The sequence below is a fragment of the Panulirus ornatus genome, chromosome 13, assembly GCF_036320965.1.
Source record: "Panulirus ornatus isolate Po-2019 chromosome 13, ASM3632096v1, whole genome shotgun sequence".
Classification (NCBI taxonomy): domain Eukaryota; kingdom Metazoa; phylum Arthropoda; class Malacostraca; order Decapoda; family Palinuridae; genus Panulirus; species Panulirus ornatus.
Genome location: NC_092236.1, coordinates 49,224,626 through 49,252,250, shown reverse-complemented (window position 1 = coordinate 49,252,250; position 27,625 = coordinate 49,224,626). Strand labels below are relative to the sequence as shown.

The 27,625-nt window shown below is 40.8% G+C and overlaps 1 protein-coding gene across 2 annotated transcripts in view; it reads right to left on the bottom strand.

Moving 5' to 3' along the window:
• Nucleotides 1–26,799, bottom strand: part of LOC139752852 (ATP-dependent DNA helicase DDX31-like) — a 185,736-nt gene extending 158,937 nt beyond the window's left edge. For both annotated transcript variants that reach the window (XM_071668819.1, XM_071668820.1), the window contains exons 1-3: nucleotides 26,594–26,799; nucleotides 11,451–11,750; nucleotides 4,436–4,594 (exon numbers count right to left, since the gene is read on the bottom strand). In XM_071668819.1, coding sequence (XP_071524920.1) covers nucleotides 4,436–4,594; nucleotides 11,451–11,750; nucleotides 26,594–26,659 — 525 coding nt within the window. In that variant the 5' untranslated portion in view covers nucleotides 26,660–26,799. The remainder of the gene's footprint in view (nucleotides 1–4,435; nucleotides 4,595–11,450; nucleotides 11,751–26,593) is intronic.
• Between the last annotated feature and the right edge of the window lie 826 nt (nucleotides 26,800–27,625).

The following is a 27,625-nucleotide window of genomic DNA, read 5'->3' as shown; positions in this document are numbered from 1 at the left end:
ACAGATGTTCCCATTTGTTCTTTTGCCTTACACATTTTATTTACCTCCTTCCATAACATCTTTTTATTCTCCCTAAAATTTAATGATACTCTCTCACTACAACTCTTATTTGCCCTCTTTTTCACCTCTTGCACCTTTCTCTTGACCTCCTGCCTCTTTCTCATATACATCTCCCAGTCATTTGCACTATTTCTCTGCAAAAATCATCCAAATGCCTCTCTCTTCTCTTTCACTAATCTTACTTCTTCATCCCACCTCTCACTACCCTCGCTAATCTGCCCACCTCCCACACTTCTCATGCCACAAGCATCTTTTGCACAAGCCATCACTGCTTCCCTAAATACATTCCATTCCCCCCCAACTCCCCTTACATCCTTTGCTCTCACCTTTTCCCATTCTGCACTCAGTCTCTCCTGGTACTTCCTCACACAAGTCTCCTTTCCAAGCTCACTTACTCTCACCACTCTCTTCACCCCAACATTCTCTCCTCTTTTCTGACAACTGCCATATTACTCACCTTTGCATTCAAATCATCCATCACTATAACCTGGTCTCGTATATGAAAACTACTAACACACTCACTCAGCTGCTCCCAAGACACTTGCCTCTCATGATCTTTTTTCTCATGCCCAGGCACATAGGCACCAATAATCACCCATCTCTCTCCATCCACTTTCAGTTTTACCCATATGAATCTTGAGTTTACTTTCTTACACCCTATCACATACTCCCACAACTCCTCTTTCAGTAGTGTTACTCCTTCCTTTGCTCTTGTCCTCTCACTAACCCCTGACTACTCCCAAGACATTCCCAGACCATTCTTCCCTTTTACCCTTGAGCTTCACTTCACTCATAGCCAAAACATCCAGGTTCCTTTCCTCAAACATACTACCTATCTCCCCTTTTTTCTCATCTTGATTACATCCACACACATTTAAACACCCTAATCTGAGCCTTCCTGGAGGATGAGCACTCCCCACGTGAATCCTTCTTCTGTTTCCCCCTATATATCATATCTTTTATCATACTTTGTTGCTGTCTCCCGCATTGGCGAGGTAGCACATGGAAACAGATGAAAGAATGGTCCAACCCACCCACATACACATGTACATACATAAACGTCCACACATGCACATATACATACCTATACTTTTCAATGTATACATACATATACATACACAGACATATACATATATATACACATGCACATTTATATATGCTGCCTTCAGCCATTCCCGCCGCCACCCCACCACACGAAATGACAGCCCCTCCCCCTGCGTGTACGCAAAGTATTGCTGCGAAAGTACAACAAAGGCCACTTTCATCCACACTCAGACTCTAGCTGTCATGTGTAATGCACCTAAATCACAGCTCCCTTTCCACATCCAGGCCCCACAAAACTTTCCATGATTTACCCCAGACACTTCACATGTCCTGGTTCAATCCATTGACAGCACGTCAACCCCAGTATACCACATCGTTCCAATTCACTCTATTCCTTTCACGCCTTTCATCCTCCTGTATGTTCAGGCCCCAATCGCTCAAAAGCTTTTTCACTCCATCCTTCCACCTCCAATTTGGTCTCCAACTTCTCGTTCCCTCCACTTCTGACACATCTATCCTCTTTGTCAATCTTTCCTCACTTTTTGTCTCCATATGTTCAAACCATTTCAACACACCCTCTTCTGCTTTCTCAACCACAATCTCTTTTACCCTTTCATTACTTACTCGATCAAACCACTTCACACCACATATTGTCCTCAAACATCCCTAGGGATAGGGGAGAAAGAATACTTCCCATGTATTCCCTGCATGTCATAAAGGCGACTAAAAGGGGAAGGAGTGGGGGCCTGGAAATCCTCTCCTCTCATTTTTGATTTTCCAAAAGAAGGAACAGAGAAGGGGGCTAAATGAGGATATTTCCTCAAAGGTTCAGTCCTCTGTTTCTAGTGCTACCTTGCTAATGCAGGAAATGGCGTACAATATGAAAAAAAAATATATTTCCACAAAGCATCTCTATCAACTCTATCATATGCCTTTTCCAGATCCATAAATGCTAGATACAAATCCATTTGTTTTTCTAAGTATTTTTCACATACATTAAGTCCTCTGTTTCTAGTGCTATCTCGCTAATGCAGGAAATGGCGAATAATATGAAAAAAAAATATATTTCCACAAAGCATCTCTATCAACTCTATCATATGCCTTTTCCAGATCCATAAATGCTACATACAAATCCATTTGTTTTTCTAAGTATTTTTCACATACATTCTTCAAAGCAAACACCTGATCCAAACATCCTCTACCACTTCTGAAACCACACTGCTCTTCCCCAATCTGATGCTCTGTACATGCCTTTACCCTATCAACCAATACCCTCCCATATGATTTCCTAGGAATACTCAACAAACTTATACCTCTGTAATTTGAATCCTCACCTCTATCCCCTTTGCCTTTGTACAATGGCACTATGCATGCATTCCACCAATCCTCTGGCACTTCACAATGAGCTATACATACATTCAATATCCTCACCAATCAGTCAACAACAAATTAAACCGCTTTTTATAAATTCTACAGCAATACCATCCAAACCCGCTGCCTTGCCAGCTTTCACTTCCGCAAAACTTTCACTACTTCTCTGTTTACCAAATCATTCTCCCTAACCCTCTCATATTGCACACCATTTTGACCAAAACACCCTATATCTGCCACTCTATCATCAAACACATTCAACAAACCTTCAAAATACTCACTACATCTCCTTCTCGCTTCACCACTACTTGTTATTACCTCCCCATTAGCCCCCTTCACAGATGTTCCCATTTGTTCTTTTGTCTTATGCACTTTATTTACCTCCAAAACATTTTTTTTATATTCATTTATTTTGCTTTGTTGCTGTCTCCCGCGTTAGCGAGGTAGCGCAAGGAAACAGACAAAAGAATGGCCCAACCCACCCACATACACATGTATATACATACACGTCTACACACGCAAATATACATACCTATACATCTCAATGTATACATATATATACACACACAGACATATACATATATACACACGTACATAATTCATACTGTCTGCCTTTATTCATTCCCATCGCCAACTCACCACACATGAAATAACAAGCCCCTTCCCCCTCATGTGTGTGAGGTAGCACTAGGAAAAGACAACAAAGGCCCCATTCGTTCACACTCAGTCTCTAGCTATCACGTAATAATGCACTGAAACCACAGCTCCCTTTCCACATCCAGGCCCCACAGAACTTTCCATGGTTTACCCCAGGTGCTTCACATGCCCTGGTTCAATCCATTGACAGCACGTCGACTCCTTTATACCACATTGTTCCAATTCACTCTATTCCTTGCACGCCTTTCACCCTCCTGCATGTTCAGGCCCCGACCACTCAAAATCTTTTTTCCTCCATCTTTCCAACTCCAATTTGGTCTCCCACTTCTCCTCGTTCCCTCCACCTCTGACACATAAATCCTCTTTGTCAATCTTTCCTCACTCATTCTCTCCATGTTACTAAACCATTTCAAAACAGCCTCTTCTGCTCTCTCAACCACACTCTTTTTATTACCACACATCTCTCTTACCCTATTATTACTTACTCGATCAAACCACATTTTTTTATTCTCCCTAAAATATAATGACACTCTCTCACCCCAACTGTCATTTGTCCTCTTTTTCACCTCTTGCACTTTTCTCTTGACCTCTTGCCTCTTTCTTTTATACATCTCCCAGTCATTTGCACTATTTCCCTGCAAAAATTGTCCAAATGCCTCTCTCTTCTCTTTTACTAACAATCTTACTTCATCCTACCCCTCACTACCCTTTCTCAATGGAGGTGTGAAGCTTTAAATTGTTATGTGACAATGGGAACTGTCCTAAAAGGGCTTTCTTAAGATGGGAGTGATTAATAGTTAAAAAAAAAAGGCACCAGTTTTAAAAAAGCAAAAATTTGGGATCAACAGTAAAACATAAGATACAGAAGTTGGATTTCTACATTAAAAAAAAATTACGGTAACCTATATAAATCAATGTATTTCCAAAGATAAAACATTTTTTGTACAGCTTCAAGGTATTAACTACAGGCTGCAAACCATCTGACTTACAGGACTTTAAAAAAAGGAAACATCATCAACCATTTGCAAATTCCCAGATGGCAATAACAGAAGGCAAAATATCTAAGCTAGCAGGTAGGCTACCTGTGCATTATAAATGCCATACCTTGCAATTCTCAAGAAAAGGTATAACTGAACATTAATCATAACACTTTAGGCACAGAAAAACAGCAAAAAAATATAGAACAATCAAATATGCTGGGAAGTTCAAGTTATACCATAAGCTTCAAAGTTAGAATGGCTCTATCACAGGTGATACAGGAGATGGGTCTGCATAAGCATGACAATAAAGTACAGTCACCTACCATCATAAGGTGATGGATGATGGGTAGGGCATAGGTCAAGGTCTTCCCTGATCCTGTCTGAGACCTTATGAGAGTATCTTTACCAGCCAGAATGGGCGGGATGCTCATTTGCTGGACCATCGTCATTGATGAAAAACCAAGTTTTTCTAATTTTGATACCTGTAAAAAGAAATCATAATGAATGGTGCAATACTGCTTTTCAAAAAATCACACATCTTATGAACTACTTTCTATGCCAAAGTACGATCATACTCTGTTACCCTAATCCAGATAAAAGTTTGGCTGAATCACTGTGGATAAGTGACGAAGTCGATGAGAAATGTTTTTGATAAAAATTATTAACAATGAAAATAGTATAACCAGTCACAAAATTCAAGTCATATATACTGCTAATGTGATGCGATGCAATTCTACTAGGAAAATTATATAATAAAGATCTAATTATTGGGCATTTATACATTGATCTATTCATTACATATTTTCATTCCCCAATCTGATGCTTTGTACATGCCTCTACCCTCTCAATCAATACCCTCCAATATAATTTCTCAGGAATACTCAACAAACTTATACCTCTGTAATTTGAGCACTCACCCTTATCTCCTCTGCCTTTGTACAATGGCACTTTGCACGTATTCCGCCAATCCTCAGGCACCTCACCATGAACCATACATACACTGAATATCCTCACCAACCAGTCAACAACAGAGTCACCCCCTTTTTAATAAATTCCACTGCAATACCATCCAAACTCACTGCCTTGCCGGCTTTCATCTTCCACAAAGCTTTCACTACCTCTTCTCTGTTTACCAAATCATTCTCCCTGACCCTCTCACTTCGCACACCACCTCAACAAAACACCCTATATCTCCCACTCTATCATCAAACACATACAACAAACCTTCAAAATACTCACTCCATCTCCATCTCACTTCACTAATACTTGTTATTTCCTCCCATTTGCCCCCTTCACCAATGTTCCCATTTGTTTTCTTGTCATGCACTTTATTAACCTCCTTCCAAACCATCTTTTTATTGTCCCTAAAATTTAATGATACTCCAACTCTCATTTGCCTCCCTTTTCACCTCTTGCACCTTTCTCGTGACCTCCTGCCTCTTTCTTTTATACATCTCCCACTCATTTGCAATACTTCCCTGCAAAAATCTTCCAAATGCCTCTCTCTTCTCTTTCACTAACAATCTTACTTCTTCATCCCACCACTCACTACCCTTTCTAATCTGCCCATCTCCCACCTTTCTCATGCCACAGGCATCTTATGCGCAAGCCATCACTGCTTCCCTAAATACATCCCATTCCTCTCCCACTCCCCTTATGTAATTTTGTATCACCTCTTTCCATTCTCATTCAATCTCTCCTAGTACTTCCTCAAACAAGTCTCCTTTCCAAGCTCACTTACTCTCACCACTCTTTTCACTCAAAAATTCTCTGAAACAAAAGCTAAATGGTAGTGCTATATAAAAAGGAAGTCTTGTAGAGAAATGTTCAGAGAGATTAGAGGATTCTAAGGGACTGGATATTGAGATACCAAAGCCTGTATTAAATATTTGCAGGTGAATATACTGTTAAAGAAATCTACTGAGAGGTGAAAAAGTGAATTCACATGTATGGCAGAGAATGCTTAGTCATATTTCACCTTAATCTGATGGATAAGAATCTTGGCAAAAAACATCAGAAGTAAAATCAGTGGGACAGAAATTTATTTTAAACTGAATACATACTGAGGAAGAACAGTAAATGAGAAAAAATACAAATGGAAGAGGAAAATAAAGGCCTGAACAAGAAGTTAAAATTCAATTACATAAGCACTGCTATGGTATTATATCAAACAAGCATCTGAGGGAGATGGAGAAAGAAAAGATGATACAGATGGGAAAAACGGAGAAATAAAAAAAAGACGGGATTCATGGGTAAGAAGGCTATTGTCATGGAACTGTATAAAGACAGAGACATATGGAGATTCTGCAGGAACCATACTGCTGGAAAGTATGATAGAACATGTCGTACAAGGCTATTCTCAAAGCCCGTAATCATATGAATGAATGATGTAGTCATTATTCTATAAATAGCCATCATTGTTACTGTAAAGCAGCTGATAAATACATTCCACACATTTAATCAATATGTTGGGGTTATATTATGTATATCCAGTTAAATATCAACAGCCTCTGGATGGTTACATAGAAACTTGACCAACGAATAGAAAACCATCCAGTATGGTGGGTCTGCAGTTTCTTCCTTATAAGTAGGCACAACAGTGGCAGTCAAGGTAACGAGCTTGTGTGGATAACAAACATTTAGTGTGCTCTAAATCTGTTGTTGGTGTTGTATATAGAATATTAAGGACAGTATTAGATGGCAACACATGAATTGAATTTGAGCACCGTTCAAGTTGACCCATTAAATGCTAGTCACTTTTATGACATGACCCTTGCTAAATTTCCAATAAGACAATGAGTTGAATTTGTATAAAGTTCATGAAACTGTATTACCCTTTTGAAAAAAGGCATTCATGGTAGCTAATTTATTCATGAAGGTGCCATTTGAAAATGATTTATGCAAGCTGTATGGGTTAGAACTTACAATGACTGCTCAAAAATAATTCATTTGCCCATCTCCAAAACTGCTCATCTGTGCTATTCCATAAGGCTTTATTACCATTTCCCAGATATAGCTAACAGACCAGTCTGTTGTAGTACCAGATCAATTATGATTATTATGAGAAGCATTGAGAAGCTTGGCAGTGTGATTAGCATTTTTGGGTTGGTATGTGGCAAACCCTTCTTGAGCAGATGAGAATAATAGTACTGCATATAGTCCTGGTTTTACTCATATGACATCGGAAATATGCCAGGAGGAATATCAGCCAAAGTTGTAAAATGTTAAAAAAATAGGGTCGTCTTTCCTGTCTTCACACAGACCAAGTGTCTGCAGTGTCTTGTGAAAAAGATACTGTAATATCCCCTCTAATGGTTGGGATGTCAGACTCCCCAGATTTGCAAGAATATTGAGTTTGGTAGTAAATTTGTTAAAGTGAAAATCTGTAATTGCTAAATATCTCATTGGCATGTACCTGGAATGCTTTAAAGTATTTTTGTAGTTTCATTGTCATAGGAAATTGAATTTGTCATTGTCATGACATTTTTTTGAACTTCATTAGTATACTTTGATTGCAGATGTTTAAATGTTTGCATCCTTGGCACAATATTAACACTTTCATCTCCAGGTCGAAGCTTAAGCACAAAATAAAGTAAAAATGTTGATAATGTATGATCATCAGAGTACATGGCATCAATACTTAAAATGTTCCAAGGGCCACCACAACAGTATGAACTAGTGACGGGTACTGAAGTTTTTAATATATAACACTATCCAGCTATTTCAAATTGAAACCATACTGTGTCACTAAGGGTGTTTATTTTATGGAAAGGATAAAATGATTATAATATATATATATATATATATATATATATATATATATATATATATATATATATATATATGTATATATATTTTCTTTTCTTTCAAACTATTTGCCATTTCCCGCATTAGCGAGGTAGCGTTAAGAACAGAGGACTGGGCCTTGGAGGGAATATCCTCACCTGGCCCCCTTCTCTGTTCCTTGTTTTGGAAAATTAAAAAAAAAAAAAACGAGAGGGGAAGATTTCCAGCCCCCCGCTCCCTCCCCTTTTAGTTGCCTTCTACGACACGCAGGGAATATGTGGGAAGTATTCTTTCTCCCCTATCCCCAGGGATATATATATATATTTTTTCTTTTTTTTTTTGCTTTGTCGCTGTCTCCCGCATTTGCGAGGTAGCGCAAGGAAACAGACGAAAGAAATGGCCCAACCCACCCCCATACACATGTATATACATACGTCCACACACGCAAATATACATACCTACACAGCTTTCCATGGTTTACCCCAGACGCTTCACATGCCTTGATTCAATCCACTGACAGCACGTCAACCCCAGTATACCACATCGATCCAATTCACTCTATTCCTTGCCCTCCTTTCACCCTCCTGCATGTTCAGGCCCCGATCACACAAAATCTTTTTCACTCCATCTTTCCACCTCCAATTTGGTCTCCCTCTTCTCCACCTCCACCTCCGACACATATATCCTCTTGGTCAATCTTTCCTCACTCATTCTCTCCATGTGCCCAAACCATTTCAAAACACCCTCTTCTGTTCTCTCAACCACGCTCTTTTTATTTCCACACATCTCTCTTACCCTTACGTTACTTACTCGATCAAACCACCTCACACCACACATTGTCCTCAAACATCTCATTTCCAGCACATCCATCCTCCTGCGCACAACTCTATCCATAGCCCACGCCTCGCAACCATACAACATTGTTGGAACCACTATTCCTTCAAACATACCCATTTTTGCTTTCCGAGATAATGTTCTCGACTTCCACACATTCTTCAAGGCTCCCAGAATTTTCGCCCCCTCCCCCATCCTATGATCCACTTCCGCTTCCATGGTTCCATCCGCTGCCAGATCCACTCCCAGATATCTAAAACACTTTACTTCCTCCAGTTTTTCTCCATTCAAACTCACCTCCCAATTGACTTGACCCTCAACCCTACTGTACCTAATAACCTTGCTCTTATTCACATTTACTCTTAACTTTCTTCTTTCACACACTTTACCAAACTCAGTCACCAGCTTCTGCAGTTTCTCACATGAATCAGCCACCAGCGCTGTATCATCAGCGAACAACAACTGACTCACTTCCCAAGCTCTCTCATCCACAACAGACTTCATACTTGCCCCTCTTTCCAAAACTCTTGCATTCACCTCCCTAACAACCCCATCCATAAACAAATTAAACAACCATGGAGACATCACACACCCCTGCCGCAAACCTACATTCACTGAGAACCAATCACTTTCCTCTCTTCCTACACGTACAAATGCCTTACATCCTCGATAAAAACTTTTCACTGCTTCTAACAACTTGCCTCCCACACCATATATTCTTAATACCTTCCACAGAGCATCTCTATCAACTATCGTATGCCTTCTCCAGATCCATAAATGCTACATACAAATCCATTTGCTTTTCTAAGTATTTCTCACATACATTCTTCAAAGCAAACACCTGATCCACACAGCCTCTACCACTTCTGAAACCACACTGCTCTTCCCCAATCTGATGCTCTGTACATGCCTTCACCCTCTCAATCAATACCCTCCCATATAATTTACCAGGAATACTCAACAAACTTATACCTCTGTAATTTGAGCACTCACTCTTATCCCCTTTGCCTTTGTACAATGGCACTATGCACGCATTCTGCCAATCCTCAGGCACCTCACCATGAGTCATACATACATTAAATAACCTTACCAACAAGGCAACAATACAGTCACCCCCTTTTTTAATAAATTCCACTGCAATACCATCCAAACCTGCTGCCTTGCCGGCTTTCATCTTCCGCAAAGCTTTTACTACCTCTTCTCTGTTTACCAAATCATTTTCCCTAACCCTCTCATTTTGCACACCACCTCGACCAAAACACCCTATATCTGCCACTCTATCATCAAACACATTCAACAAACCTTCAAAATACTCACTCCATCTCCTTCTCACATCACCACTACTTGTTATCACCTCCCCATTTGCGCCCTTCACTGAAGTTCCCATTTGCTCCCTTGTCTTACGCACTTTATTTACCTCCTTCCAGAACATCTTTTTATTCTCCCTAAAATTTAATGATACTCTCTCACCCCAACTCTCATTTGCCCTTTTTTTCACCTCTTGAACCTTTCTCTTGACCTCCTGTCTCTTTCTTTTATACGTCTCCCACTCAATTGCATTTTTTCCCTGCAAAAATCGTCCAAATGCCTCTCTCTTCTCTTTCACTAATACTCTTACTTCTTCATCCCACCACTCACTACCCTTTCTAATCAACCCATCTCCCACTCTTCTCATGCCACAAGCATCTTTTGCGCAATCCATCACTGATTCCCTAAATACATCCCATTCCTCCCCCACTCCCCTTACTTCCATTGTTCTCACCTTTTTCCATTCTGTACTCAGTCTCTCCTGGTACTTCCTCACACAAGTCTCCTTCCCAAGCTCACTTACTCTCACCACCCTCTTCACCCCAACATTCACTCTTCTTTTCTTCTTTATATATATGTATATAAAGCACACAGTAGTATAAGGTATCAAGTAAATATTTTTTTAATATAGGCTTGATTATAAATAAAATACCAATAAAGAGAACATTCATACAAGAAAAAATAAGTCTGCTAACACATGGAGTGCATTGTAGTCACATGACAGCTAAAATTGTGGTTTTTCATAGGTTGAAAGAAATAACCAAAATATAAATTTTGGATATCATAGAACTACTTGCATGGAATATTAGGGACATTACAACCTAAAAAATAGATGATTATCAGGTTTACAAAATATCTGGAATTCTTGTGACCACAGAACTTTTCAAGCCTAAAAGTTATACTTTCCCCAATTTTCAACCACACATCGTTACTTATGACAGCACTTCATCTTACACCTAACATATATATATATATATATATATATATATATATATATATATATATATATATATATATATATATATATTCCCTGGGGATAGGGGAGAAAGAATACTTCCCACGTATTCCCTGCGTGTCGTAGAAGGCGACTAAAAGGGAAGGGAGCGGGGGGGGGCTGGAAATCCTCCCCTCTCATTTTTTTTTTAATTTTCCAAAAGAAGGAACAGAGAAGAGGGCCAGGTGAGGATATTCCCTCAAAGGCCCAGTCCTCTGTTCTTAACGCTACCTCGCTATTGCGGGAAATGGCGAATAGTATGAAAAAAAAAAATCGTACAAGAGACTGAGAGACTGAAATATAAATATCAAATGCAGAGGATATTCAAAATTAGAAGTTCCAAAGTCCACAAAACATCTGAATAACTGATAGTACCCTAATATTCTACATAATCTGTAACATAATACAATACTCACGATCTGCGGTGCAATATCTAAACTAGAGAAGGTGTCCTCAGAAAAGACCTTCTCAGATATTCTAGTTACATCAGACTCAGGAATGGAAGGTATATCTGGGTTTCCTATGAACAGAGATGTCACAATCTCTTTTTTTTCATCACTTGCATTTTCTTTATTTTCAGTCAAATCAGTAGCAGCCTTTGTAGGGCTTTCATTTTTTGTATTCTTTCTGTCTAACAGATCCTTTTTTACTCGTTTTCTAGGAGGGCCATTCGTGTTGTCTTCTCCACCTCTTTTACGGTATTTACTGAAGTACCCCTGAAAAATATCATTAAATAGTGTCAATAACAAAAACTTAAGACTTAAAAAAAAAAGAATGTATCATACATGACATTCTAAAATAATAAATTCTAGAAAAATCAAAATGTATGCATGCCTTGATGAGCGTGCCTGTATGTGTAGGCTTTTTGTGTATAAGCTTCAGCATTGGGAGTCTTACATTCATACCTCATCATTTTCTGCTGCTGCTTGTAAGAGTTTCTTACTTAGCACTTTTCACTGCATATTATTTCCACATACATAGTTGCTTTATGCACAATAAAAACAAATTCCAAAATATATCAAGATCACATAATACTGAAGAAAAAACTCAAAAATGTAAGGTACTTTCCCCTTTACTGGCATAGGAGACTGAGAGGACAGTAGAATGCTTTGGCTGGAGACACATACCCTCGATATCCACGCTAGTATATGAAGACTATTGTTTTTCACAGGTGTGATTTCATTGTGTGTGCAACTAAACACATTACACACTTTATGTTTTTTACTAGGTATGATCTCGTAAACTGCATATGTACTAGGTATGATCTCACAAACTGCATATGATCATTTACATATTTTCTGCAAATTACACACTGTTGTATCTAATATGCATTATTCATGTCTTAACATATCATCTACAGACAAACATAATTTGCATGAATACATGAAAGAGTTTCATTGTTTTCATCAAAAATAACATTAAGACAATTTTTTTTACTGTACAGCTGTCTATGATAAGTACTTCATAAATCTGGCTTCCTCCAATAATGATGCACTTACAATTTCTCTGATGATTTATACGTGACTGTGACTCATGATAATTTTCCCAGTAGAGTTGTTAGGTTCTTAGTCACATCTACAGTTAAGATGTGGAAGCAAACAACAGTAGGTAATTCAGCAGGGCTGAGGGACAAGTTAGTTAGTTAGTTGGAACTTCAGTTTGAATGGAGAAAAAATAGAGGAAGTGAAGTGTTTTAAATATGAGATCTGGGAGTAAACATGGCAGCAAGCAGAACCATGAAAGCAGAAGTGATTCATAGGGTGGAGGAGGGGGCAAGTGTTCTGGGGGTATTAAAGAATAATTGGAAAGAGATAACATTACCTGGGAGGGCAAAAGTGGTTATGTTTGAGGGTATAGTTGTCCCAGTAATATCATGTGGCTGTGAGGCACGGACTATAGATAAGGTAATGCAGATGAGGGTGAATGTATTGTAAATGAAATGTTTGAGGACACTATGTAGTGATGTGGTGTGAGGTAGTTTGATCAAAAAAGTAATGAGAAGATAAGAAAGATGTGTGGAAATAAACAGAACGTGGATGAGAGAGCAGAAGAGGGTGTGTTGAAATAGTTTGGAAATATGGGGAGAATGAGAGTAGAAAGGTTGACATAGAGGATATGTGTCAAAAGTGGTGGGAACAAGGAGACCAGGGAGACCAAACTGGGGATGGAAGGATGGAATGAAAAAATTTCACATCCAGGCGTCTTAGACCTTTCCATGTTTTACCCCAGACGTTCACATGCCCTGGTTCAATCCACTGACAGCACAGTGAGCCCAGTATACCACATCGTTCCAGTGCACTCTATTTCATGCATGGCGTTAACCCTCCTTCATGTTCAGGCCCTGATTGCTCAAGAAATTTTTTCATTCCATCCTTCCATCCCCAGTTTGGTCTCCCTGGTCTCCTTGTTCCCACAACTTCACCCCGCCACACATGCAATTACAACCCCCTCCCCCCTCAGGTGTGCAAGGTAGCACTAGGAAAAGACAACGAAGGCCACATTCGTTCACACTCAGTCTCTAGCTGTCATGTAATAATGCACCGAAACCACAGCTCCCTTTCCACATTCAGGCCCCACACAACTTTCCATGGTTTACCCCAGACGCTTCACATGCCCTGGTTCAATCCATTGACAGCACGTCCACCCCGGTAAACCACATCGCTCCAATTCACTCTATTCCTTGAACGCCTTTCACCCTCCTGCATGTTCAGGCCCCGATCACTCAGAATCTTTTTCACTCCATCATTCCACCTCCAATTTGGTCTCCCACTTCTCCTCGTTCCCTCCACCACTGACACATATATCCTCTTGGTCAATTTTTCCTCACTCATTTTCTCCATGTGACCATACCATTTCAAAACACCTTCTTCTGCTCTCTCAACCACACTTTCTATTACCACACATCTCTCTTACCCTTACATTACTTACTCGATCAAACCATCTCACACCACATATTGTCCTCAAACATCTCATTTCCAGCACATCCACCCTCCTCCGCATAACTCTATCCACAGCCCATGCCTCGCAACCAAATAACATTGTTGGAACCACTATTCCTTCATACATACTCATTTTTGCTTTCCGAGATAATGTTCTCGACTTCCACACATTCTGCAATGCTCCCAGAACTTTCAACCCCTCCCCCCACCCTATGATTCACTTTTGCTTCCATGGTTCCATCTGCTGCCAAATCCACTCCCTAATATCTAAAACACTTCACTTCCTCCAGTTTTTCTCCATTTAAACGTACCTCCCAATTTACCTGTCCCTCAACCCTACTGTACCTAATAACCTTCCACTTATTCACATTTACGCTCAGCTTTCTTCTTTCACACACTTTACCAAACTCAGTCACCAGCTTCTGCACTTTCTCACACGAATCAGCCACAAGCGCTGTATCATCAGCAAACAACAACTGACTCATTTTCCTAGCACTCTCATCCATCCACAACAGACTGCATACATGTCCCTCTTTCCAAAACTCTTGCTTTCATCTCCCTAACAACCCCATCCATAAACAAATAAACAACCATGGAGACATCACACACCCCTGCTGCAAAACTACATTCACTAAAAACCAATCACTTTCCTCTCTTCCTACATGTACACATGCCTTACATCCTCGATAAAAACTTTTCACTGCTTCTAACAACTTGCCTCCCACATCATATATTCTTAATACCTTCAACAAAGCATCTCTACCAACTCTATCATATGACTTATCTAGATCCATAAATACTACATAGAAATCCATTTGCTTTTCTAAGTATTTCTCACATACATTCTTCAAAGCAAACACCTGATCCACACATCCTCTACCACTTCTGAAACCACACTGCTCTTCCCCAATCTCATGCTCTGTACATGCCTTCACCCTCTCAATCAATACCCTCCCATATAATTTACCAGGAATATTCAACAAACTTATACCTCTGTAATTTAAGCACTCACTTTTATCCCCTTTGGATTTGTACAATGGCACTATGCAAGCATTCCACCAATCCTCAGGCACCTCACCATGAGTCATACATACATTAAATAACCTTACCAACCAGTCAAAAACACAGTCATCCCCTTTTTTAATAAATTCCACTGCAATACCATCCAAACCCGCTGCGTTGCCAGCTTTCATCTTCTGCAAAGCTTTTACTACCTCTTCTCTGTTTACCAAATCATTTTCCCTAACCCTCTCACAATGCACACCACCTCGACCAAAACACCCTATATCTGCCACTCTATCATCAAACACATTCAACAAACCTTCAAAATACTCACTCCATCTCCTGCTCACATCACCACTACTTGTTATCACCTCCCCATTAGCCCCCTTCACTGAAATTCCCATTGATTCCCTTGTCTTATGCACATTATATACCTCCTTCCAACACATCTTTTTATTCTCCCTAAAATTGAATGATACTCTCTCACCCCAACTCTCATTTGCCCTCTTTTTCACCTCTTGCACCTTTTTCTTCACTTCCTGCCTCTTTCTTCTATACATCTCCCAGTCATTTGCATTATTTCCCTTCAAAAATCGTCCAAGTGCCTCTCTCTTCTCTTTCACAAACAATCTTACTTCTTCATCCCATCACTCACTACCCTTTCTAATCTGCCCACCTCCCACACTTCTCATGCGACAAGCATCTTTTGTGCAAGCCATCACTACTTCCCAAAATGAATCCCATTCCTCCCCCAATCCCCTTACATATATTATTTATTTATTCATTTTGCTTTGTCGCTGTATCCCGCGTTTGCGAGGTAGCACAAGGAAACAGACGAAAGAAATGGCCCAACCCACCCCCATACACATGTATATACATACGTCCACACACGCAAATATACATACCTACACAACTTTCCATGGTTTACCCCAGACGCTTCACATGCCCTGATTCAATCCACTGACAGCACGTCAACCCCGGTATACCACATCGCTCCAATTCACTCTATTCCTTGCCCTCCTTTCACCCTCCTGCATGTTCAGGCCCCGATCACACAAAATCTTTTTCACTCCATCTTTCCACCTCCAATTTGGTCTCCCTCTTCTCCTCATTCCCTCCACCTCCGACACATATATCCTCTTGGTCAATCTTTCCTCACTCATTCTCTCCATGTGACCAAACCATTTCAAAACACCCTCTTCTGCTCTCTCAACCACGCTCTTTTTATTTCCACACATCTCTCTTACCCTTACGTTACTTACTCGATCAAACCGCCTCACACCACACATTGTCCTCAAACATCTCATTTCCAGCACATCCATCCTCCTGCGCACCACTCTATCCATAGTCCACGCCTCGCAACCATACAACATTGTTGGAACCACTATTCCTTCAAACATACCCATTTTTGCTTTCCGAGATAATGTTCTCGACTTCCACACATTTTTCAAGGCTCCCAGAATTTTCGCCCCCTCCCCCACCCTATGATCCACTTCCGCTTCCATGTTTCCATCCGCTGCCAGATCCACTCCCAGATATCTAAAACACTTCACTTCCTCCAATTTTTCTCCATTCAAACTCACCTCCCAATTGACTTGACACTCAACCCTACTGTACCTAATAACCTTGCTCTTATTCACATTTACTCTTAACTTTCTTCTTTCACACACTTTACCAAACTCAGTCACCAGCTTCTGCAGTTTCTCACATGAATCAGCCACCAGCGCTGTATCATCAGCGAACAACAACTGACTCACTTCCCAAGCTCTCTCATCCACAACAGACTTCATACTTGCCCCTCTTTCCAAAACTCTTGCATTCACCTCCCTAACAACCCCATCCATAAACAAATTAAAAAACCATGGAGACATCGCACACCCCTGCCGCAAACCTACATTCACTGAGAACCAATCACTTTCCTCTCTTCCTACACGTACACATGCCTTACATCCTCGATAAAAACTTTTCACTGCCTCTAACAACTTGCCTCCCACACCATATATTCTTAATACCTTCCACAGAGCATCTCTATCAACTCTATCATATGCCTTCTCCAGATCCATAAATGCTACATACAAATCCATTTGCTTTTCTAAGTATTTCTCACATACATTCTTCAAAGCAAACACCTGATCCACACATCCTCTACCACTTCTGAAACCACACTGCTCTTCCCCAATCTGATGCTCAGTACATGCCTTCACCCTCTCAATCAATACCCTCCCATATAATTTGCCAGGAATACTCAACAAACTTATACCTCTGTAATTTGAGCACTCACTCTTATCCCCTTTGCCTTTGTACAATGGCACTATGCACGCATTCCGCCAATCCTCAGGCACCTCACCCTGAGTCATACATACATTAAATAACCTTACCAACCAGTCAACAATACAGTCACCCCCTTTTTTAATAAATTCCACTGCAATACCATCCAAACCTGCTGCCTTGCCGGCTTTCATCTTCCGCAAAGCTTTTACTACCTCTTCTCTGTTTACCAAATCATTTTCCCTAACCCTCGCACTTTGCACACCACCTCGACCAAAACACCCTATATCTGCCACTCTATCATCAAACACATTCAACAAACCTTCAAAATACTCACTCCATCTCCTTCTCACATCACCACTACTTGTTATCACCTCCCCATTTGCGCCCTTCACTGAAGTTCCCATTTGCTCCCTTGTCTTAAGCACTTTATTTACCTCCTTCCAGAACATCTTTTTATTCTCCCTAAAATTTAATGATACTCTCTCACCCCAACTCTCATTTGCCCTCTTTTTCACCTCTTGCACCTTTCTCTTGACCTCCTGTCTCTTTCTTTTATACGTCTCCCACTCAATTGCATTTTTTCCCTGCAAAAATCGTCCAAATGCCTCTCTCTTCTCTTTCACTAATACTCTTACTTCTTCATCCCACCACTCACTACCCTTTCTAATCAACCCACCTCCCACTCTTCTCATGCCACAAGGATCTTTTGCGCAATCCATCACTGATTCCCTAAATACATCCCATTCCTCCCCCACTCCCCTTACTTCCATTGTTCTCACCTTTTTCCATTCTGTATTCAGTCTCTCCTGGTACTTCCTCACACAAGTCTCCTTCCCAAGCTCACTTACTCTCACCACCCTCTTCACCCCAACATTCACTCTTCTTTTCTGGAAACCCATACAAATCTTCACCTTAGCCTCCACAAGATAATGATCAGACATCCCTCCAGTTGCACCTCTCAGCACATTAACATCCAAAAGTCTCTCTTTCGCGCGCCTGTCAATTAACACGTAATCCAATAACGCTCTCTCGCCATCTCTCCTACTTACATAAGTATACTTATGTATATCTCGCTTTTTAAACCAGGTATTCCCAATCATCAGTCCTTTTTCAGCACATAAATCTACAAGCTCTTCACCATTTCCATTTACAACACTGAACACCCCATGTGTACCAATTATTCCCTCAACTGCCACATTTCTCACCTTTGCATTCAAATCACCCAACACTATAACCCGGTCTCGTGCATCAAAACCACTAACACACTCATTCAGCTGCTCCCAAAACACTTGCCTCTCATGATCTTTCTTCTCATGCCCAGGTGCATATGCACCAATAATCACCCATCTCTCTCCATCAACTTTCAGTTTTACCCATATTAATCGAGAATTTACTTTCTTACATTCTATCACATACTTCCACAACTCCTGTTTCAGGAGTATTGCTACTCCTTCCCTTGCTCTTGTCCTCTCACTAACCCCTGACTTTACTCCCAAGACATTCCCAAACCACTCTTCCCCTTTACCCTTGAGCTTCGTTTCACTCAGAGCCAAAACATCCAGGTTCCTTTCCTCAAACATACTACCTATCTCTCCTTTTTTCACATCTTGGTTACATCCACACACATTTAGGCACCCCAATCTGAGCCTTCGAGGAGGATGAGCACTCCCCGCGTGACTCCTTCTTCTGTTTCCCATTTTAGAAAGTTAAAAAAAAATACAAGGAGGGGAGGATTTCTGGCCCCCCGCTCCCGTCCCCTCTAGTCGCTTTCTACGACATGCGAGGAATGCGTGGGAAGTATTCTTTCACCCCTATCCCCAGGGATAATATACATATGTATATACACATACACACACATACACACACACACGCACACATACACACACACACACATACATATATATACATGTGAAAAATGTAAGAAACAATTTAGAAAACTGAAACTTCTAGCTTGAAATGAAATGAAAAAATGAATGTCACATAATGGTTCAACCTCTGGCTATGGAAAAAGGAAATGTTTAATTTATTTACACAAACGTCAATAGTAGTTCTCATCAATTTAACCACTGTATCAATAAGCTTCAATGTCTAAGCTACATTTTTTCCAATTTCACTATTTTCTTGTCAAAGCACCATGTATGAAAACTATCACTCCAGTAACACAACTATAAACATTTACTTCCCCTTTAAAAAAAAAAAAAGTTCTGGGGAAGTCTGTCTCGATACACTGCGGGACACTCTACCACCTGGCGAGGTTTGCGTTGCAATGGTTCTTGATTCACAAACGTAGTAGCATCACTGGTGGGCCAAGGTAGTTCCGTTGGCAACTTCCAATTCTTCTCTGGTCGAGCTGGAGAGGTGCAGTGGCTGAGGACACACTTTAAGTTGTCGACCTTTCCACACGATGGTGTCTTCAATAAATCCGAAGTGGAATTTAAACTACTGTAAAATTCCCGAGGTTTGCTTGAAATCTATCTTGGTTACTAGTAAGACCTTGACAGTTGGGGTTGTCTGATATTTTCAATGTCCACACCCTATTCATCTTGCGTTTAAAACTCAGATCACGAGGCTCCTCAGGAGATGGAGAATGTGATGACTGATGGAGGTCTGAGCCCATACTGCCCATTAGATCAGGAGACATGCGCTCTTCCTCTGCCATGTTGAGGTTCATTGTGTTACACACGTAGGTTTTAAAGTCGGTGTAAAGATTCAAGAGAAGGCGGTAAGATGGGCGCCGTGGTATCCGACTTGACGATAGCGCTGGGAATCAACAAGTGCACATCTTTCGACGAGTCAAAAGATATATATATATATATATATATATATATATATTTTTTTTTTTCTTTCTTTTAAACTATTTGCCATTTCCCGCGTTGGCGAGGTAGCGTTAAGAACAGAGGACTGGGCCTTTTTTGGAATATCCTCACCTGGCCCCCTCTGTTCCTTCTTTTGGAAAATTAAAAAAAAAAAAAAAACGAGAGGGGAGGATTTCCAGCCCCCCGCTCCCTCCCCTTTTAGTCGCCTTCTACGACACGCAGGCAATACGTGGGAAGTATTCTTAATCCCCTATCCCCAGGGATAATATATATATATATATATATATATATATATATATATATATATATTTGAATGGAGTTTGAATGGAGAAAAACTGGAGGAAGTGAAGTGTTTTAGATATCTGGGAGTGGATCTGTCAGCGGATGGAACCATGGAAGCGGAAGTGGATCATAGGGTGGGGGAGGGGGCGAAAATTTTGGGAGCCTTGAAAAATGTGTGGAAGTCGAGAACATTATCTCGGAAAGCAAAAATGGGTATGTTTGAGGGAATAATGGTTCCAACAATGTTGTATGGTTGCGAGGCGTGGGCTATGGATAGAGATGTGCGCAGGAGGATGGATGTGCTGGAAATGAGATGTTTGAGGACAATGTGTGGTGTGAGGTGGTTTGATCAAGTAAGTAACGTAAGGGTAAGAGAGATGTGTGGAAATAAAAAGAGCGTGGTTGAGAGAGCAGAAGAGGGTGTTTTGAAATGGTTTGGGCACATGGAGAGAATGAGTGAGGAGAGATTGACCAAGAGGATATATGTGTCGGAGGTGGAGGGAACGAGGAGAAGAGGGAGACCAAATTGGAGGTGGAAAGATGGAGTGAAAAAGATTTTGTGTGATCGGGGCCTGAACATGCAGGAGGGTGAAAGGAGGGCAAGGAATAGAGTGAATTGGAGTCATGTGGTATACAGGGGTTGACGTGCTGTCAGTGGATTGAATCAAGGCATGTGAAGCGTCTGGGGTAAACCATGGAAAGCTGTGTAGGTATGTATATTTGCGTGTGTGGACGTGTGTATGTACATGTGTATGGGGGGGGGGTTGGGCCATTTCTTTCGTCTGTTTCCTTGCGCTACCTCGCAAACGCGGGAGACAGCGACAAAGTATAAAAAAAAAAAAAAAAAAAAAAAAAAAAAATATATATATATATATATATCTATTCTATTTTGCTTTGTCGCTGTCTCCCGCGTTTGCGAGGTAGGAGTGCAAGGAAACAGACGAAAGAAATGGCCCAACCCACCCCCATACACATTATATACATACACATCCACACACGCAAATATACATACCTATACATCTCAATGTACACATATATATACACACACACACACATACATATATACCCATGCACACAATTCACACTGTCTGCCTTTATTCATTCCCATCGCCATCTCACCACACATGGAATACCATCCCTCTCCCCCCTCATGTGTGCGAGGTAGCGCTAGGAAAAGACAACAAAGGCCCCATTCGTTCACACTCAGTCTCTAGCTGTCATGCAATGATGCCCGAAACCACAGCTCCCATTCCACGTCCAAGCCCCACACAACTTTCCATGGTTTCCCCCTGACGCTTCACATGCCCTGATTCAATCCACTGACAGCACGTCAACCCCGGTATACCACATCGATCCAATTCACTCTATTACTTGCCCGCCTTTCACCCTCCTGCATGTTCAGGCCCCAATCACTCAAAATCTTTTTCACTCCATCTTTCCACCTCCAATTTGGTCTCCCACTTCTCCTCGTTCCCTCCACCTCCAACACATATATCCTCTTGGTCAATATTTCCTCACTCATTCTCTCCATGTGCCCAAACCATTTCAAAACACCCTCTTCTGCTCTCTCAACCACGCTCCTTCTATTTCCACACATCTCTCTTTCCCTTACATTACTTACTCGATCAAACCACCTCACACCACACATTGTCCGCAAACATCTCATTTCCAGCACATCCACCCTCCTGCACACAACTCTATCCATAGCCCACGCCTCGCAACCATACAACATTGTTGGAACCACAATTCCTTCAAACATACCCATTTTTGCTTTCCGAGATAATGTTCTCGACTTCCACACATTCTTCAAGGCTCCCAGGATTTTCACCCCCTCCCCCACCCTATGATTCACTTCCGCTTCCATGGTTCCATCCGCTGCCAGATCCACTCCCAGATATCTAAAACACTTTACTTCCTCCAGTTTTTCTCCATTCAAACTTAACTCCCAATTGACTTGACCCTCAACCCTACTGTACCTAATAACCTTGCTCTTATTCACATTTACTCTTAACTTTCTTCTTTCACACACTTTACCAAACTCAGTCACCAGCTTCTGCAGTTTCTCACATATATGAAATATATATGAATATGTATATGAATGAAATATGTTATTTATTTATTATTTATTATACTTTGTCGCTGTCTCCCGCGTTTGCGAGGTAGCACAAGGAAACAGACGAAAGAAATGGCCCAACCCCCCCCCCATACACATGTATATACATACGTCCACACACGCAAATATACATACCTACACAGCTTTCCATGGTTTACCCCAGACGCTTCACATGCCCTGCTTCAATCCACTGACAGCACGTCAACCCCGGTATACCACATCGCTCCAATTCACTCTATTCCTTGCCCTCCTTTCACCCTCCTGCATGTTCAGGCCCCGATCACACAAAATCTTTTTCACTCCATCTTTCCACCTCCAATTTGGTCTCCCTCTTCTCCTTGTTCCCTCCACCTCCGACACATATATCCTCTTGGTCAATCTTTCCTCACTCATCCTCTCCATGTGCCCAAACCACTTCAAAACACCCTCTTCTGCTCTCTCAACCACGCTCTTTTTATTTCCACACATCTCTCTTACCCTTACGTTACTCACTCGATCAAACCACCTCACACCACACATTGTCCTCAAACATCTCATTTCCAGCACATCCATCCTCCTGCGCACAACTCTATCCATAGCCCACGCCTCGCAACCATACAACATTGTTGGAACCACTATTCCTTCAAACATACCCATTTTTGCTTTCCGAGATAATGTTCTCGACTTCCACACATTCTTCAAGGCCCCCAGGATTTTCGCCCCCTCCCCCACCCTATGATCCACTTCCGCTTCCATGGTTCCATCCGCTGCCAGATCCACTCCCAGATATCTAAAACACTTCACTTCCTCCAGTTTTTCTCCATTCAAACTCACCTCCCAATTGACTTGACACATACTCACTTTACCAAACTCAATCACCATCTTCTGCAATTTCTTGCCCGAATCAGCCACCAGTGCTGTATCATCAGCAAACAACAACTGACTCTCTTCCCAAGCTCTCTCATCCACAACAGACTGCATACTTGCCCCTCTTTCCAAAACTCTTGCATTCACCTCCCAAACAACCCCATCCATAAACAAATCAAACAACCATGGAGATATAACGCACCCCTGCCACAAACCAACATTCACTGAGAACCAATCACTTTCCTCTCTTCCTACTCGTACACATGCCTTACATCCACGATAAGAACTTTTCACTGCTTCTAAAAACTTGCCTCCCACATCATATATTCTTAATACCTTCCACAAAGCATCCCTATCAACTCTTATCATATGCCTTCTCCAGATCCATAAATACTACATACAAATCCATTTGCTTTTCTAAGTATTTCGCGCATACATTTTTCAAAGGAAACACCTGATCCACACATCTTCTACCACTTCTGAAACCACACTGCTCTTCCCCAATCTCATGCTCTGTACATGCCTTCACCCTCTCAATCAATACCCTCCCATATAATTTCCCAGGGATACTCAACAAACTTGTACCTCTGTCCCCTTTGCCTTTGTACAATGGCACTATTCAAGCATTCCACCAATCCTCAGGCACCTCACCATGAGTCATACATACATTAAACAACCTTACCAACCAGTCAACAATACAGTTACCCCGTTCTTTAATAAATTCCACTGCAATACCGTCCAAACCTGCTGCCTTGCCGGATTTCATCTTCTGCAAAGCTTTTACTACCTCTTCTCTGTTTACCAAATTATTCTCCCTAACCGTCTCACTTTGCACACCAACTCAACCAAAACACCCTATATCTGCCAGTCTATCATCAAACACAATCAACAAATATTCAAAATACTCACCCATCTCCTCACATCACCACTACTTGTTATCGCCTCCCCATTAGCCCCCTTCACTGATGTTCCCATTTGTTCCCTTGTCTTACGCACTTTATTTACCTCCTTCCAAAGCATCTTTTTATTTTCCCTAAAATTTAATGATACTCTATCACCCCAACTCTCATTTGCCCTCTTTTTCACCTCTTGCACCCTTGTCTTGACCTCCTGCCTCTTTCTTTCATACATCTTTTATACAAACAAAGTGCATAGGAACATGCACCTTCAGAGAACATACAAACCTTCAACGGCCAGGATCGAACCCGGGACCCCTGTGCAACAAGCGGGAATACTACCGCTAGACTATGGGCCTGGCTAATAGGAAATAAATATTCAAATACTATGTACTTGAATACCTTTTGTCTCACGTTGGTGAGCAACTGGGTCTACACAAACCCAGGACCCCTGCGCTATAAGCGGGAATGCTACCACTAAGCTATGGGCCTTCCTAATAGGAAATAGCTATTTGAATACTATGTACTCGAATATCCTTCGTCTCACGTTGGTGAGCAATGGGGTCTACACCAGTCATTTCCCAACAGGCGCATATAGCCAGTAGATAGCATTTTACCGAACCTAACTGTACAATGCTGAGGTATATGAATACGAACAAAAGTGAGGTATATGAATACGAACAAAGTGCATAGGAACGTACACCTTCATAGAACATACAAACCTACAACAGCCAGGATCGAACCCAGGACCCCTGTGTAACAGGCGGGAATGCTACCGGTAGGCTATGGGCTTGGCTAATAGGAAATAACTATTCGAATACTATGTACATGAATACCCTTATTACTATTATCATACTTTGTTGCTGTCTCCTGCGTTAGCGAGGTAGCGCAAGGAAACAGATGAACGAATGGCCCAACCCACCTAAATACACATGTATGTACATACACGTCCACACACGCACATATACATACTTATACATTTGAACATATGCACATATATACATATACAGACATATACATATATACACATGTACATAATTCATACTTGCTGCTTTAACTCATTCCCGTTGCCACTACACCACACATGCAATGACACCCCCCTCCCCCTGTATGCACGTGAGGTAGTGCTAGGAAAAGACAACACAGGCTACATTCGTTCACACTCAGTCTCTAGCTGTCATGTATAATGCACCGAAACCACAACTCCCTTTCCACATCCAGGCCCCACACAACTTTCCATGATTTACCCCAGACGCTTCACATGCCCTGGTTCAATCCAATGACAGCACGTCAACCCCAGTATACCACATTGTTCCAATTCACTCTATTCCTTGCACGCCTTTCACCCTCCTGTATGTTCAGGCCCCGATCGCTCAAAATCTTTTTCACTCCATCTTTCCACCTCCAATTTGGTCTCCCACTTCTTCTCATTCCCTCCACCTCTGACACATATAACCTCTTTGTCAATCTTTCCTTACTCATTCTCTCTATCACCAAACCTTTTCAATACACCCTCTTCTGCTCTCTCAACCACACTCTTTTTATTACCACACATCTCTCTTACCCTTTCATTACTTACTCGATCAAACCACCTCACACCACATATTATCCTCATTTCATTTCCAACACATCCACCCTCCTCCATACAACCCAATCTATAGCCCAAGCCTCGCAACCATATAACATTGTTGGCACTATTATTCCTTGAAACTTACCCATTTTTGCTCTCTGAGATAACTTTCTCTCATTCCACACATTATTCATTGCTCCAAGAACCATCACCCCCACCCCCAACCTGTGACTCACTTCCACTTCCAAGGTTCCATCCACAGCTAAATCCACTCCTAGATATCTAAAACACATCATTTCCTCCAATTTTTCTCCATTAAAACTTTTATCTCAATTAACTTGTCCCTCAACCCTACTGAACCTAATAACCTTGCTCTTATTCACATCCTGAGGATGTAATGCCATACTTCACAATAAGTAGCAGTAAAGACAGCACAACCATATCAAACCCAACCATACTATTCTAGTCATGGTAATACAATCAGATTTCATTACTTACTAACTTCTCTTACATTATCATACAAGTATTATAACAACCTTCCGTCAATCCTTGTAGATGGTAAATTTCATGATCTTTAGATACCAACTCTTCGGTAATTATGCCAAAAAACTTAAGTCTTAATGCTCTCAGAAATAGACTTTTGAGATAACTGTGGTCAACAGCCGAATAAAAATTCGAATATTTTTCAGTAAATCCTGACTTTTTCATAATCAAAATCCAAGAAATGACATAATCGCATTTACCACGACTGATTCGGCTACCTGCTAAATATAAGAGATTAGGTTAAACCTACACATGGCATGAATCGTAGTATAAATGCTTACCTCGTGAGGATTACTTGTATCTTGAATGTTTATGACCAAGCCTCCTATTGGTCTTTGCTCACCCATTTTGAATAATAAGCGTTATTTTCTTTTCTATGCTATTTCACTGAAAATCTGTTGGTGGTAGCACGTTAGGCAAATTAGTGTGATAGCCAAAGCAAACACAAGGTAAAGTGGTCGAAACGTCAAATGTTAAATACAATTTACATAGACAATAATGCCCATATCATTCGGCTAAAAGTTTCTTTTCAATATTATTCTACGACAGATATACTTTAATATCGAACTGATACAAAATCTCATCAATAAAGCTTAGATCAAATGATCATTGATTGGTAAAGAAAAGATATATAATGTAATATTATCAAGTACATGATATGTTTTTATGAAAATATGTGGCGTGCACTATTCCAAGGTTGCAAAATAGTGAGTTGTTAAAGCCCCGAATACGACCAAACAGTGAATACCAACAAATATAAAACATAAAAAAAATCTTATCAAACAAATGATCAACAAATAATAGATTAAATAAACGACAAACAAGCGAGAAAGATTTTAATTCATCATGGGAGAAATGACAAATCTGGTGAGAGAGTATTACTAAGACAAGCGAGAAAGTTCTTAATGCATCATGGGAGAAATAACGAATCTGGGGAGAGAGTATTACTAAGATGGTAATTACCTTACTAACGGTCGTTGCGACATAGGTAAATAATGAAACAGGCTGTGTCAATCAGTCTCATTATCACAACAATGATTATAGTAAAACTGAGGACGACATTAGTAAACTAATGAAAACATGTCACAGTAAATGCCTTAATGAAACTGGATACACATATCTAGAAGCAACAGAGATATGTGAAACAAATGGGGTTGTCCTACTATGAAACGAACCAAGTTCCGCCAAACAAGTCGTGTGTGAGTGTGTGTAGTGCACCACTTACCATTACTTTAGCAATAGAGTTATCATAATCATACGCTCTCACCAGAAGTCTTCTTTTATTCATCTCTAGCCAAAGTGCTGCCTATATC